General features: G+C 38.1%; 2 protein-coding genes across 2 annotated transcripts in view; one reads left to right on the top strand and one right to left on the bottom strand.

Annotated features, from left to right (window-relative positions):
- Window positions 1-16,084, bottom strand: part of PIK3C2A (phosphatidylinositol-4-phosphate 3-kinase catalytic subunit type 2 alpha) — a 105,070-nt gene that overhangs the window by 46,214 nt on the left and 42,772 nt on the right. The window contains exons 3-8 of the mRNA XM_079928496.1: window positions 11,056-11,159; window positions 5,197-5,354; window positions 3,599-3,719; window positions 2,837-2,948; window positions 1,606-1,685; window positions 1,412-1,475 (exon numbers count right to left, since the gene is read on the bottom strand). Coding sequence (XP_079784622.1) covers window positions 1,412-1,475; window positions 1,606-1,685; window positions 2,837-2,948; window positions 3,599-3,719; window positions 5,197-5,354; window positions 11,056-11,159 — 639 coding nt within the window. The remainder of the gene's footprint in view (window positions 1-1,411; window positions 1,476-1,605; window positions 1,686-2,836; window positions 2,949-3,598; window positions 3,720-5,196; window positions 5,355-11,055; window positions 11,160-16,084) is intronic.
- Window positions 11,580-12,593, top strand: LOC307190583 (phosphatidylethanolamine-binding protein 1-like). Its single transcript, XM_079929835.1, has one exon. It carries the CDS (start codon window positions 11,596-11,598, stop codon window positions 12,250-12,252), a length of 657 nt encoding a protein of 218 aa, XP_079785961.1. The 5' UTR covers window positions 11,580-11,595; the 3' UTR covers window positions 12,253-12,593.

Genomic DNA, 16,084 nt, shown 5'->3' with positions numbered 1-16,084 from the left:
TCTATGTTTCTCTAATAGCACTTACCACCTGATATAACATATACCTTGCTAGTTTATTTTACTCTGTTTCCTCTAACTAGAATGTAAATTCTCTAAAGAGCAAGGATTACAGTTTCTTTTGTCCCCTGCCACATCCTCAGCACCTACAACAGTGCCTTGAGAGAGGAGATACTCAGTAATATTTGTTGGATAAATCAACATAATTATATATTGATAAAAAGTATAACAGTAGCTAGAAATCTGGAGGTCATCCTACACTATTTCTTCTTCTCTTACATCTCATTACCTATCAAAATCTAACCAATTTTATCTACTAAATATTGTTAATCAGTCCCTCCTCTTTACCTGTACCACACTCACTGTCTTTTACCTGGACTACTATCAAAAACTTTCCTAAGTAGTCTCCCTGAAACCAATCCTGCCAAGTTTAAATTTAACTTCCACAATTTGGCCAGAGTGACTTCAGAGCTCAAGACTAAACAAGTCACCCACCCCACCCCACTCCACTTCCTACCCTCTGCTTAAAACACCTTGAATGGCTACAGGAGGGGTCAACAAACTCTTCCTGTAAAATGAAAATAGTAAATAGTTCAGGCTTTGCAGGACATATGGTCTCTGTCCCAAATACTCAACTTTAGTATTAGAGCACAAATGCAGTCATAGAAAATATGTAAACAAATGGATGTGGCTGTGTCCCCCAAATTTTTCTTTACAAGAATGGGAAGTGGACTGGATATGGCCCCCGATCTGGAGAATAAAGTAAAACTCCTTCACATGAATTGTATGGTGGTAATTTATATCTGGCTATTTCCAATTTCATCTTTCAACCTTCACTTCACACTTTGTATCAGAGAAGTGCTTACACTTCCACATATGTATCGCACCTATGTACTTTTGTTCACATGCCCTTCCCAACTATCTTCTAGCTAACTCATACTGTTTAAGACTTGGCTCCGGCAGCATCCCTACTTAGAGGCCTTCCTTGAACCTTCAAGTTGGGAGAAGTGCCCCTCATCAATCTCTCAAAGAACGCCAAAACATACCTCTATTCTACATTTACTATGTTGAAATTCTGTTTAAATCTTTCATTGCTAGTTTTAAGTTCCTGGTAGGTGGGGATTAGGTCATTCATTCTCATAACTCCAGCATCTAGCATATAGCAAGTATTCAATAAATGCTTTTTGAATTGAAGTGAAGGTTCCTCTTAGTAATAAAGCTCAGGTAACTCAAGCACTACTGAGAATTTTTGTTAATATGCTGGGTCAGAAAACAAGTTATCAAATATCAACTTCAAGAATATAGTTTAAATAGTCCTTCTAAAATATTTAATCTAATTCCAACATTAGTATTTAAGAGTGTACAGAGAAAAGAATCTTTAAATCATCAAGCCAAAATGTGAATTAAGACTTACTTCAATTTGAAGAGCCAGTTCCACTTGGTTGTGATAAGAATCTAAAAGTTCTTCAACAGGATGTCTGAAATAAAGAAGTTATTGTGGCTGAAAGATACCATATGCAAAAATGATTGTTTTATTCACCAAAATAAGTGCATTCACATCCAAAAGTAACGTCTGAAAACCTGAAATTAATGTTTTAGATGCCACACCTTGTCGTGACTTCTTTATAAGGTTTTTCTATTTGATGCAGGTGTTTGTTTAAATCCACAGGTGTTTCATCATCTTCTGCCTAAATAAACATACAGACAAATGTTTACCAAATAATGAAATCCATTCTTTGGTCTTTCTATTGCCAAATTAAGTAAGGTTAAGCGTATGATAAATTCTTGAAATGAAAGTGACTTTTGAGAACCGAGGCCTCTGCTATAGAGAGAGAATGGAGAGCTAAAAGCACTTTTAAAGATGGCGGACAGCCAAATGAAGGTGGGGTGGGAACCAGATGAGAAGAGATCATCTGAATTTCTGCATTTTTTATAATGATAACCAAATTTCCTTCTACCTTACCTTCAATAAATAAGGCACTGGTCTCTTCAACCATAACCCTTATTATTCAAAATACTCAAAAACATCATGCCTTAAGAAACTGAAAAGAGAAGTTACTAATGATTGTTAAAATGTACTGAGTTTTGTGAAATAGTTTCTACCCAAGTGAAATAAATTCTACCTAACATAGGAGCAAAACCTAGGAAAATAAAGAAAAGAGAAAGTAGAAATGATTGATATTTTTCCTCCTAAAATTCTACCAAATGAATGATTCTCTTTAGAGGTTAAAAGTCATCAAGTGTTTATACAGTAATAAAATGGCCTAATTTCTTGCATTCTATTTTGCTTTAACCTCAAAAGAAAGTACTATAGTTTTAAAACAGAGAATTAGTTTTCATTTTGTGAAAAATAATATATTTTTCTCAGTTTGGTGCAAAGGTCAATGTGGATCTTTTTCTCCCCAAAACCATATTTAGCATTCAAAATCTTTCTTCTTCCTCATTTCTCCTTGACTGACCCTGATGTTTTCATTGTGTAACTTGTGTAAAACTATTATAAGCCAAGCTTTTATAATTCCTCCACTTTGATTTTCAAACATGCCTCCAACTCTGAGTAGTATGCTACCTAAACCTCCATGATTGAAAGTCTCCCCCCGGTCTGCTAAAACTCTCCCCACATCTGCTTTATCCTGTAGGGGATAAAGCGTGCCTCACTCCCAGTCAAACCCAAAACTCTCAGAGCACGTACACATTGCAAATTGGCTGATTAGCAATTATTTAGAATTACATATTAATCCAAACTAATATTAATCTAAAATTAATATTTAATAATATCTAAATTAATCTAAAATTATTTAGATTCAACCAAATGCAATTCAGTTATAGGGTACACACTTACTGTTCGGGCCAGATTTTGGCACATTGCGCTGAAGGTCAAAAGTTGTAGTTTAATCTCCGTGTCCCATTTTCGACAGTTTTGAATATGTTCATGACTTCCAAGACAATGATTACTGTTAAAATATATCAATTATTCATCAATGTTATTCTCCTCAAACTAGAAATTATACAGGTGAGAGTAAAATGTAAATTTTACTCATCAGGAATTGAAGAGAATGGTAAAATACAGAGACTTTTTTAACCAAGTGTGAGCATTTAAATAGAGAAATAATTCTACATGAGAAGAGTTAAAGCAAAGAAGAAAGAAGATGAAGACAAACAAGGAAAAAAAACAGGGACAGAGCATTTCTAGTAGGTTCAGAAAAAGATTCATATAATGATTATTTCAGGCAACTAAAAGGAAATCACAACTAAACACTGTGTATAAAGTAATACTGCATGCTACAAAGGGAAAATGGAGTCCCTAATGATGTAACTATTGCCTCTCTGCAGAAAGAAAAACAACTTTAAATTCACTTGTCAACCAATTGCCCACCATTCTTCCCATCTAAGACTATCAGCTTCTTAAGGGCAAGATCCTCTACTGTCTTAGACACAATGTCTTCGACAACGTATACCTTAATATAAGTTAACTGATACAATAAACCAATTCACTAGGACCCAATGTGGTTTTAGATTATAAATTTAACTTGAAATTTTTCTAATTTAATCCATTAAAATGAAATTTCCAAAAATGTTGCTCAATAATTAAATGAATACTTACTTCTGTAGCACTTCCTCTTGACCACAAACTTTAAGAACATAGCTGTCAACATCTACTTGATTCAAGTCATCATGTACCCAGCAAAGGGCTTGCATTATTATGATTTCTACAGTAGAACTCACTGTAAAAGAGTTAGTCATCATTTTCATTGTATACATTCAACACTAAGTATATACCTATTCAGACTGTATGTCTTACAATCTAAAACAGCACTATATAAGAGAACTATAATGCAGGTCACATATGTAATTTAAAATTTTCTAGTAGCCATGTTGAAGAAAGTAAAAAGAAACAGATGAATCTAATTTCAATAATATATTTTATTTAACCTAATATATCCAAAATATCATTTCAATATATAATTGGTATTTCAAAATTACTAATGGGATATCTTACATTCTCTTTTCAAAGTAAGTCTTTGAATTCCAGTGTGTATTTTACACTTATAGCACATCTCAATCTATATTAGCCATATTTCAAGTAATCAATAGTCACATGTAGCTAGTGGTTATCGTATTAGACAGGGCAGATCTAAGCTAAGAAAGCCACCTCTGTTTTACAGACTCCTCCAAAAAGGATGACATTTAGCAGTGTCTAGCAAACAATTATTTAAACCAAATCATAAGGAAAAAGAATCACCATTTTAAACATTTGACATTTGCCTGGTAAATTATCCAATGAAGAATAACAATATAGAAAGTAGGAAGTATTATTCAATTATCATTCTTCACAATAGCTGGATACTAAGATTACAAACCATTAAAAACTAAAGTAACCTATTTCTATACTTAGAGCTTTTATGTTCAACTTAGAAGACAGTGACTACATTCAGAATTCATGAAAATTAACAGCTTGGCAGAAAAGGCCATAAAACCTCTATCTAATACAATAGCTACATTTCTGAACACATTTATATGTATCATAACAGTTATTATTTAAACACACAAAGCACTTCTACTATAAAATGGTTACATTTCTTAAAAGAGATGTACACTATAAATGTGCACATTTATGAAGCACCAAACAATAGGCATTTGATATATTTTTAAATGAATCAGATCTTGATATATCAAGTCAAAATTTGATACAAATCAAAACATTTGCTATCAATGCTTATCCATGCTTATTTCAATCAAGAAGCTTATTGACCTTACTTTCCTTCAATTTTAGTATTAATTCTTACTGCATACGATTCCCCAAACCAAAATTTAAGGTATGTTTAAAGAGAATAAGTCTTTCTTTAGAATATAAAGAATAGGACTATAATTAGCCTTGCTAGCTAATGCTTTTGGGCTTTGGCCAAGAGCCACTGATTAACCAAATTACTCAGCATCTTTCAGAGAAATATGTAGTTATAAAAGTAAACTGTTTTTTCTCTAACCCAAACCACAGAACTATCCATATGAACGCCAATTTCTAGAAAGGGATAACTAATGCATGTTAAGTATTTTACCCCCCTCCCCCGACACACACAGAGATTTTTAAAGGATACCTAATGATAACTGAGTCCGTTTATTAAAAGAATGATAACATTAACATTTTAAACATTTTCTCCCTAATCAGAGCAAAACAAGATCGTTGGGGAACTATGAACCTACCATCGCATGTAAAGGTAACTGGTAGCTGAAATCCTTCAATTTCAATGGAGACCTTCACGCTAGCATTTTCTCCACATATGTTTCTTTGCACTGTGACTGGACTTAACAAATAGCCTGGATTTGTGCAGTGATTGGTATATGGAAAACTGGTCTTCAATCTATTCACAAAAAACAAGAAATTAAATTCTTTTTTTGAAAGCTGCATTTGAGAGCTCTGAACAAGGCTTTGCATGCTTATAGCCATTCAATTCTGTGTTACTGTCCAATTCTAGAGCAGCTCAGGAGAAATGCAATGAATGGACCCCTGTCAAAACTCCAAAACACCGGCATTTGCCTTTTGAAAAACAGAATCCAAGGAAAGAGATTAAGTACTGCCAGGACCGCTTTGGTAACACTATCAACATCAACAAAACACACACTGGATACACAGCATTAAATGAGGTTCTCTGCTTCAGATTTTTGGCTAAACAGTATAATTTCACAAAATGTACATTTTTAATGAACCACTGACAATACAGGTGATAGACCTAAATTGTAATTGCCAGAGGGATGAAAAGTTTGTTGTCTTTTTAAAATCTTTTTTTCTGACATCCTTTTTCCTACACAGTTTTTGGTTGTTAGCATGATAGAAAAACATAGACAATGGGTTTTTACAGTGCTATGAGGCCTTTATTCCCTCAAAGTGATTTCTAAGACTTAGGGAATGGCAAAAAAAATTGCCTGTGAAGTGTTCTTGGTATTCATAGTAGCAAAATAGTTTAAATTTAAATATATAAGGCAGGTGTATGGCTCATCTCCAGATAGCACTTCTATTATCTGAAGACAAAGGAGGATTTGATGCCTTCTTTAAGCCTGTGGGCTTCCCTTAACTGACTTTTTTCTGGAAGTTAGAAGACAAACTCCACTTCTCCCATCTGCTTTTCACAGGGCTATAAACGGAATGAATGCTGGAAGTTTTATCTATTCGCTCTGTAGAGATTAAAATAATCAAGTTATAGGAACAGAATAAAATAGTTTGAGTTGACAATAAGAAAGGTTCTGGAGAGGCAGGCAGCAAGTGTAACTATTTGTGCACTACTGCTAGAGTCAGACTTCCCAAGTTTAAATCCTGTTTGTACTACTTACTAGCTGTGTAATCTTAGGCAAGTTATTCAATCTCCTTGTTGCTTCAGTTTCCTCTTCTATAAAATGGGGGTAATACTACTACTAACTTCATGGGGTTGTTGTGAGAATTATGTGAATTAAGTTTATAAGGACACTCAGAACAGTGTCTAGTACATGGTAAGCGTTATAAGCATCTCGTCAAATAAATGAATAAATGAATAAATCTGGTTTCTGCACTGTGATCTTAAGTGCCACAAAGGATCCAATATTAAAAAGAAATGTAATTGAAAAAAAGGTAATAGAAAGTAATAAACTTAAATTGATGTTGGAAATGCACCTTTAGATATGGACACATTACCTTCAAATATTTGATTGCTGCCAAGCTTACCCCTCTGTAACACAATGACAAGACCTTCACAGGACCCAGCCTAAGATTTTTTATTGTTTCTCACATACTTGGTATTCTTGTTTCCTATGAAACAAGAAATACCACATGAAATAAGATACTCACAGCAAATCACGTAGCTAACTAATATATAAAACGGTAAAGAACTTTATCTATATCCAAGGAAGCCTTCAATTTTCAGAAATCCTTAAGGATGATAAAAGGAAAATCAGAAATTCCTGATGACAGTTCAGAAAACAAGAATTTACTGGACAAAAATTCTAGTGATAAAAAGTTACATATAAAAATGAGGGTTTTGGGCTTCCCTGGTGGCACAGTGGTTAAGAATCCACCGGCCAATGCAGGGGATGTGGGTTCGAGCCCTGGCCCGGGGAAGATCCCACATGCCACGGAGCAACTAAGCCCCTGAGCCACAACTACTGAGCCTGTGCTCTAGAGCCCGCGAGCCACAGCTACTGAGCCTGCGTGCCACACAACTACTGAAGCCCGTGCACCTAGAGCCCATGCTCCGCAACAAGAGAAGCCACGGCAGTGAGAAGACTGCGCACTGCAACAAAGAGTAGCCCCTGCTCACCACAACTAGAGAAACCCCGCACACAGCAACAAAGACCCAATGCAGCCAAAAATAAATTAAAAATAAAAATAAATTTATTTTAAAAAATGAGGGTTTTTAATTGAATTGACACTACTTTATAAGAAACTTGAGTCAGCGTCATTTAGAATAAAATTAACTAAATGCAGAGGTAAAAACCTACAGGGAATCCTTGGGATCAAGACATTTTTGTAGAATATAAATATTACATTGGAACCATATATGAGGAAAGGAAATTAAAGGCTATTCAGAATGACAAGTGTAAAGTGTAGTTTTTCATCTTACCCTAGGGGACCACAAATGAAGCAGAAAAAATTTCCACTGGTATCTAACATTCCTCTGAGAACTTTCTCTGGACCTATGTAACTAGTAGATACAGCAAGTTTTGTCAATTATGATGAGTGTGAAAGGAAAGAAATAAAAGAAATAAAAACAAGAAAAATGCAGTAATAATTAAATGTCCCGATTCAAAGTATTTTACAGAACTTTAAACTGAAAGTGACCCTTGAGATCACTAGTGCAACTCCCTGATTTCACAGAAGCAAAAAAAAACAAGGCCTAGAAGTAGGCTTAACTGTAAACAAATATCATCCTGACAATCTTACACTAATGTCATAGCTGAATTAAAATAATGAAATTAATCATTTTAGGAGATTTCAAAAAATGAGGCATTTACTAAGAGTATAAACACTTGTTTTTAAAATCTGCACACTGGAAAAAATAGAAAGTGACATTAATTTCTTCAAGACATCAAGACTTCTCCTGACTCCAATCTCCAAGGTCAGAGGGGAATGAAAGAATTTTCTAGAACATGGCTTCAAAAACACCTCTCCCTCTTACTTCTCTGAAACATTTGTTGCAATCCCACTCTAACAGAAATAAATTACAAAAAGAATTCATTGTCTCTAGTTCATCTGAGGTTTTAATATTACAGAAGCCATTTGTGTGTGTGTGTGTGCGCGCGCGTGTGCACACATAAATAAAAATGATCATTTTAGCTTAGTGGCAGAGTTTGTGTAAATAACACTAAGATTCAAATGCAGAAAAAAAAGGCAGATCACAGAGAGCCTAATTTCTCAACATGCAAAGCTTAAATGCAATAGTCACTCAACACAGTCTAATAGACAAGGTTTGTTTGGAAAGAAAATTTTAAAAACTCGATGAACACATATCAGATTAATACCAAACCATTAAGATAAAACACATACCAGATTAATACCAAACCATTAAGATAAAAGATTATTTCTAAACTGTTAACCACACATACATAATGGTATAATGGAATAAAGGCACAGGTAATTTCTAACACATGCAATTTGCATTCTCAGTCACCTAAATGTCTCTTCTATTTTAAACGTCTACTGAAAAATATGAGTTTTAAAAACACAGTTAAGAGTAACCTTTGGGCTTCCCTGGTGGCGCAGTGGTTGAGAGTCCACCTGCCAATGCAGGGGACGCGGGTTTGTGCCCCGGTCCGGGAAGATCCCACATGCCGCGGAGCGGCTGGGCCCGTGAGCCATGGCTGCTGAGCCTGCGCTCCGCAACGGGAGAGGCCACAGCAGTGAGAGGCCTGCGTACCGCCAAAAAAAAAAAAAAAAAAAAAAAAAAGAGTAACCTTTTCAGGAAAGAAAAAGTGACTCTACTGATATTTTTCTTCTTTTTTTTCCCTAAGGTATCCTGAAGAAAAGGAATGCTGGTTAAAAGGTGACACACAAGAAGATAGAATTTTAATGAAATGTTACCAATAGTCTAGAAAATCTAGTTAAATATAATAAGTCCCATATCATAAAAATGATGAATATACTCGAAAATGATCTGGGAACCCCAAACTCTGCTTTGCTTAAACCACACTGGGGAAAATACTGGATTCAGAATAAATCTCCCAGTAGTGATCTACTTTTCCTTCTTTTTTTAAAAAATAAATTTATTTATTTGTTTGTTTTTGGCTGCATTGGGTCTTTGTTGCTGCGCACGGGCTCTCTCTAGTTGCCGAGAGCGGGGGCTACTCTTTGTTGCAGTGGGTAGGCTTCTCATTGCGGTGGCTTCTCTTGCTGCGGAGCACGGGCTCTAGGTGTGTGAGCTTCAGTAGTTGTGGCATGCAGGCTCACTAGTTGTGGCTCACGGATTAGTTGCTCCGTGGCATGTGGGATCTTCCCGGACTAGGGATCGAACCTGTGTTCCCTACATTGGCAGGCGGATTCTTAACCACTGTACCACCAAGGAAGTCCCTACTTTTCCTTCTTTTGATAACAGATCTCATCCAGTTGGCCACAATGTTTGTTGTTCCACTCCCTCCTTCCGTGGGATTTTTCTATCTGGTGCTGACTGAAAGGACTCTCTCCTTTCTGTTAACAAGACCATTAGAATATCAAAGTCTAAGCTATCGGTGGTTATATTCCCTGCCTTCAAAACTCCATCTCTAGTAGAAGCCAACATGCATGGTGAAAGGGCCCAGGGAGAAAAGGGAGGAAGAAGAAGAGTCCAAAGGGAGTAGGGATCAATTACAGTGTGTGAATTCCTGGATCTTGCTGTCACTGAGCTCTGCCCCATCCTCCCTCTTTCTGCTATACGGGTTTGTGAACCAATACATAACCTTCCTTGATTTATGCTAGTTTAAGATGGGTTTCTTGCACTCATAACAGAAGTCCTCACTAATACAGTGAAATGATGGAAAGAAAACACACCAAACCAGAGGTAATGGAGACCTCGCTCTGTTACAGACTAGCTGAGTAAACTTTGGTAGGTAACTTCTCTGAGTCTCAGTTTCTTCATGTATTAAGAACACTGGACACATTTAGGATTAAAAGAACATTTTAGAAATGCATTTTTCTAACCTTCAGAAAATATATTTGCTCCTCTAATCTTGCTTGTTATATCATCTCTTAATTCTAAGTAGGACAATATTTTGAATGCTAGAAAGTTTATGGCAAAACTAAGTCTCCCTATAAAGGCAAAAAAGGCAGGGACTTCCCTGGTGGTCCAGTGGTTAAGAATCCGCCTGCCAACGCAGGGGATATGGGTTTGATCCCTGGTCCGCGAAGATCTCACATGCCATGGAGCAACTAAGCCCACACGCCACAACTACTGAAGCCTGTGCGCTGTAGGGCCCACGCACCACAACTACTGAGCCTGTGCACCTAGAACCCGTGCTCCGCAATAAGAGAAGCCACTGCAGTGAGAAGCCCACGCACCTCAACGTGTGCAGCAATGAAGATCCAGCACAGCCATAAAAAAAAAAAAAAGGCATTTTCTGGGCTTCCCTGGTGGCGCAGTGGTTGAGAGTCCACCTGCTGATGCAGGGGACACGGGTTCATGCCCTGGTCCGGGAAGATTCCACATGCCGCAGAGCGGCTGGGCCCAGTGAGCCATGGCCGCTGAGCCTATGTGTCTGGAGCCTGTGCTCCGCAATGGGAGAGGCCACAACAGTGAGAGGGCTGCGTACCGCAAAAAAAAAAAAAAAAAGGCATTTTCTAATTCTAATGAAACTTCTATGTTTAAGCCATATTCTCCCTCGGTAATAGACTATCAGAAATCTACTGTCTGACCTCAATTTTTTCTTCTAAATACTCAGAACACTAACAGGTTCAACTGTAGTTTGTGTTAATGTACCAATTAACTGATTGTTTTGACATTTTAGCCACAGGGAGAAAATAGTTAAAACTTAAAAAATTTTGTAATTAGTAGCACTAAGCTGGTTAAGATAAATTTTAAAAAATTACTTAATAAAAAATCATCTTTATAAAGAAAAATTCCTTACTTTGTAATGGATTGACAAAAAGCTGCCACTTCCTCATTCTGTACTTCAATTTCTTGTAGAAGAGAACTTTCAGCTGGCAAAGTACTGGTCCCATTTGGGCCTTTCTGTAATGAAAAAGAGTGTTTTTATTTTAAAAGTAAAAGATCCCCAAAACGCTAAATAGCATATAGCACAAACACATTTTTATAAAAACATGTACAAAAATATGGAGGTAAAATAAATCATATCAGTAACAAAGTTTTAAAGTATGGATTTCTATCTTTGTAAAAGTAATGCCAACTAAGTCTTTTTTTTTTTTTTAATTTTGGCCAGGCCGCATGTCATGTGGGATCTTAGTTCCCTGACCAGGGATTACCCTGCGCCCCCTGCATTGGAAGCGCAATCTTTAACCACTGGACCGCCAGGGAAGTCCCAAGCCTTATTTTAAAGTTCATTGGTTTTACTTGCTCAGAAGTAGAAATAGGCCTGGGAGTCTGGACTACTACCCTGCACTGAGTCCTCCCGCTGCTTTCCCTGCTGTCCGCCCCCCTTGGCTCCGTGATGCTCGTGGACCTCAACAAGCAGTCTGGGCCTTTGAGCCTGCAGGAAGTGGATGAGAGGCCGCAGCACCCACTGCAGGTCAAATACGGCGGGGCAGAGGTTGACGAGCTGGGTAAAGTGCTGACACCCACGCAGGTGAAGAACTGGCCCACCAGCATTGCATGGGATGGCCTTCATCCAGGTAAACTGTATATTTTGGTCTTGACAGACCCGGATGCTCCCAGCAGGAAGGACCCCAAATACAGGGAATGGCACCATTTCCTAGTGGTCAACATGAAGGGGAACGACATCAGCAGCGGCACAGTCCTCTCCGATTATGTGGGCTCTGGGCCTCCCAAGGGCACAGGCCTTCACTACTACATCTGGCTGGTTTACGAGCAGGACAGGCCACTGAAGTGTGATGAGCCCATTCTCAGCAACAGATCTGGAGACCACGGTGGCAGATTCAAGGTGGCGAATTTCTGCAAAAAGTATGAGCTCGGGGCTCCAGGGGCCGGCACGTGTTACCAGGCCAAATGGGATGACTATGTGCCCAAACTCTACGAGCAGCTGTCTGGGAAGCAGAGGAAAGCCAGGAGATGGACATCATCCCAGAGTTCCCAAGCAGTGTTTCAGTTTAGTGATGCATGTAGATTTCTTCTCTTCCCCCTGCCCTGAGGCCTGAGCAGTAAGATTTAGGTTTAGGGTGTCTTTTCCTTCTGCCTGTTCTCTATAATTCTAGGGGGTTTATGTTTTGATCAAATTTGAACTCCGTTTTGGTGGGGGATACTTTGGTACTAGGATGGGGTCATCAAAATGTTAATATAACAACCCAGACGTTAAAGAGGAAAAAAATTCTGGTAAAAAGACGAGGTCTGCAGTATTAGAACAGAGCATCAAAGAATCTTTAAGGGAGGTTGAAAAAACGAAAAGATTGATTGCCTCTGCCTTTGTGAGCCCGAGCCCAGGGCTGTGTGTGATGGCATCTTCTGGCATTTGTTTTCAGGGCCCTGTCTCTCACTAAGACAACCAGGGGCTGGCATGTCCACTAGCCCCCAACGTGATACATCTCAGGCTGGTTATTGGCTGTCAGTGTCCCGCTCTGGTTCCTTTAAAGAGCAATACTGGAAAAAGCAATAGGGAGAGAGTCACTTTGCTGTTAAAGCTTGGCCATCTAGATGAGCTGCGGGGCTGAGTGAGAGGTCATCAGAAATCCGAAAGTCTGTACGTGTTAAATTGATCACTCGTCGGTGTAAGAAAAGCTGGTCTGGAGTTGCTGAATGTTGTGTTAATTCTGCTACTTGCTTATAGTTGAATAAAAATAAAAACATGTGTAGATGGAAAAAAAAAGTAGAAATAGGCTGTACTTTGTATCAGTCAATAAGAATGGAACGCTAAAGACATTTCCATTCAAAATCTTCCAGAAATGAACACTTCAGAAAGTTAACAGCTGAATGAAATTAAAGGACTAGGCTCTGTTTTAAGAAAATGAAGATATCAAGCCCATTTGGGACTCCTCTAATAAACCAGGAATTCTATATATTCAACTTAGGTCTCAAATTCCAAGAAAGCATCTGGTTCTTTATATAAGAGAATGAGTTTTAGGAGTTAGTGGGCATTTTCTATGTTAATAAACTTGTACAAACACCCTGACATTCCTTCAAAAGTTAAGTTTATGTCTGATCAAAATTTGTGTGCAACATTTAGGAAGATAAATTCACTACCCAAGCACAGCCAAGCAGCAGAGTCCATTTAGAGGTGTTTTGACTTACTACGTAAAAATACTTGATTTAGCACAAATTCCAAATGTAAATTTCCTTTAAAATTAAAATGGGAACATTCTCAATTAAAACTTGAGTGAATGAGAACATAGTGTATAAATTTCAAGAGTTGTAATGGATTTCCATAACCATGACAAACAAGGTTTTGTCAGAAAATTAAACTGAAAATTCAGGACAACTCCTTTACTAATTTACTGCTTTTATAATGTGGCAGAGCCCCTTCTGCTAGAATGTGATATGTACATGGGGAAGTGGCCAGCCCTGAGTTCTAGAAAAATCGCTACTACAAATAACAGAGCTCATGGGAAAAACAGAGTTAAGGCAGACTACTCAAAAATCGGTGTAATCGGGCTTCCCTGGTGGTGCAGTGGTTGAGAGTCCACCTGCCGATTCAGGGGGCACGGGTTCGTGCCCTGGTCCAGGAAGATCCCACATGCCACAGAGCGGCTAGGCCCGTGAGCCATGGCCACTGAGCCTGTGCGTCCGGAGCCTGTGCTCCGCAACAGGAGAGGCCACAACAGTGAGAGGCCCGCGTACCACAAAAAAAAAAAAAAAGTGTAATCAAAGCCCTAACTAAAACAATAAGTCTTTACAGAAACACTAGTGCAGTTAAATCTCCACTTGAATTTGCACCTTGAATTATGGTCTTTGATCCTCTGAAGCCTCCTTAAACCCTGGAGCTCCTGCTTCCTAATTTGTTATATGGATTCTGAAGGGCATTTGCTTCTAGCGAAGACCAATTTCAATGAAGTTAAAAATATACCCCAGGATGTACACTTCTTCACCAAAGTTCTTAATGCAAACAGAAATGTCTTCTCAGCTTCTCTGTCTGCACTTACTGTTTCATCAGAATGCTTAACCCTGTGAAATGTGGAACTGTTCTTGTAGCCACCATTTTCACTTCTGCAGAACTTTCAGTGTTTTCCTAATATTTTCCTGCATTACTAAGATATTCCCTTTAACTATGAGAGTTTGTTCTAGATTGCTTTGAAATGTTGATATGCTGGGAAAGATTATTTTTGAACGAATGCTACCTCCCCATTATACTGACATCAATCCCATATTTACCAATTACAGAAGTTAATCTGTGTTACATAAACAAGTATCGTAGCAAATAGAGCATACTACCTGAAAAATGGATTTTTATATTTCTAAAGAAATCCTCTGGTTTGCCACTCCAAGTTTGCCACAATCTAATCCAATAGTATTTCCCAGAACTTCCCAAGTGAATATTATGTCCAAGTTAGTTTGACTCATATCCTGTTCCTATGAAACACAAACTGAACTATCTTGCCTCTGAATCTGTTTGTCTTCAATGTCTTCCTCCTAACCTTCCCTCACAACACAAGTCAAAGATCTATTAATTTTTTAAGGCCCAATGGAATGCCACTTCATCTACAATGTCTTCTATGAATATTCAGTATGAAGCATTTCTTCCCTCCTAGAATTTCTAAGTACTTAGTCTGAACCAAACACCGGTATCATTACATCCTGTTTTATATTTGTCCTAATGTGAAAGCTCCTTGAAGACAAGAATCAAATTTAACTGAATTTCATATTTTTGTAAAACTTTATATCCAGTTCATAAGGAACCGAACCATTGGTTCAATTTGTTAAATGTTCTGCTCCCTCTAAAAACAAGTTAAAATTTACTTCCATAGAACCAATGAATTTGCCATAGCAATCATAAAACAATGAAAAAATATAAGGCACTATGTAGTTCCTTCAACTGTCTCCTAAAAAGAACAGCAGTAATTTTCATAATTAATATCTGATTCTATAAAATAAGTATTTTTCTAATTATTATTATTATTAAAAATAATATCTAAATTACAGTGAGATACCACCTCACACTCACTAGGATAGCTACTATTAAAAACAAAAAACAGGGCTTCCCTGGTGGCGCAGTGGTTGAGAGTCCGCCTGCCGATGCAGGGGACACGGGTTCGTGCCCCGGTTCGGGAAGATCCCACATGCGGAGCGCCTGGGCCCGTGAGCCATGGCCGCTGAGCCTGCGCGTCCGGAGCCTGTGCTCCACAACGGGAGAGGCCACAACAGTGAGAGGCCCGCGTACCGCAAAAAAAAAAAAACACAAAAAAACAAAAAAACAAAAAAAACAAAAAACAGGACTTCCCTGGTGGCGCAGTGGTTGGGAGTCCGCCTGCCGATGCAGGGGACATAGGTTCGTGCCCCGGAGCGGCTGGGCCTGTGGGCCATGGCCGCTAAGCCTGCGCGTCCGGAGCCTGTGCTCCGCGGCGAGAGAGGCCACAATGGTGAGAGGCCCGCGTACCACAAAAACAAACAAACAAAAAAACAGAAAACAACAAATGTTGGCAAGGATGTGGAGACACTGGAACCCTTGGGCACTGTTGGTAGTAATGTAAAATGGTGTAGCCTCTGTGTAAAACGATGTGGTGGTTTCTCAAACAATTAAAAATAGAATTACCATATGACCCAGCAATTCTACTTCTGGGTCTATACCCAAAAGAATTGAAAGCAGGTATCAAAGAGATATTTTTACACCCATGTTCATAGCAGCATTATTCACAATAGCTAAAACATGGAAGCAATCCAAGTATAAACCAACAGATGAATGGAAAAGCAAGCAAACTGAGGTATACAGTGGAATATTATTCAGCCTTAAAAATAAAGAAAATTTTACAATATGCTACAATATGGATGAAACTTGAGGACATTATAAGTGTATAAGACTGTCACAAAATGACAAA

The sequence above is a fragment of the Stenella coeruleoalba genome (assembly GCF_951394435.1).
Source record: "Stenella coeruleoalba genome assembly, chromosome: 8".
NCBI lineage: Eukaryota > Metazoa > Chordata > Mammalia > Artiodactyla > Delphinidae > Stenella > Stenella coeruleoalba.
The sequence above is the reverse complement of the archived record's forward strand: the minus strand, read 5'-3'. Positions and strand labels throughout refer to the sequence as shown.

Coding starts and splice junctions, on each gene's coding strand:
- LOC307190583 (XM_079929835.1), top strand. CDS start 11,596: ATGCTCGTGGACCTCAACAAGCAGTCTGGGCCTTTGAGCCTGCAGGAA.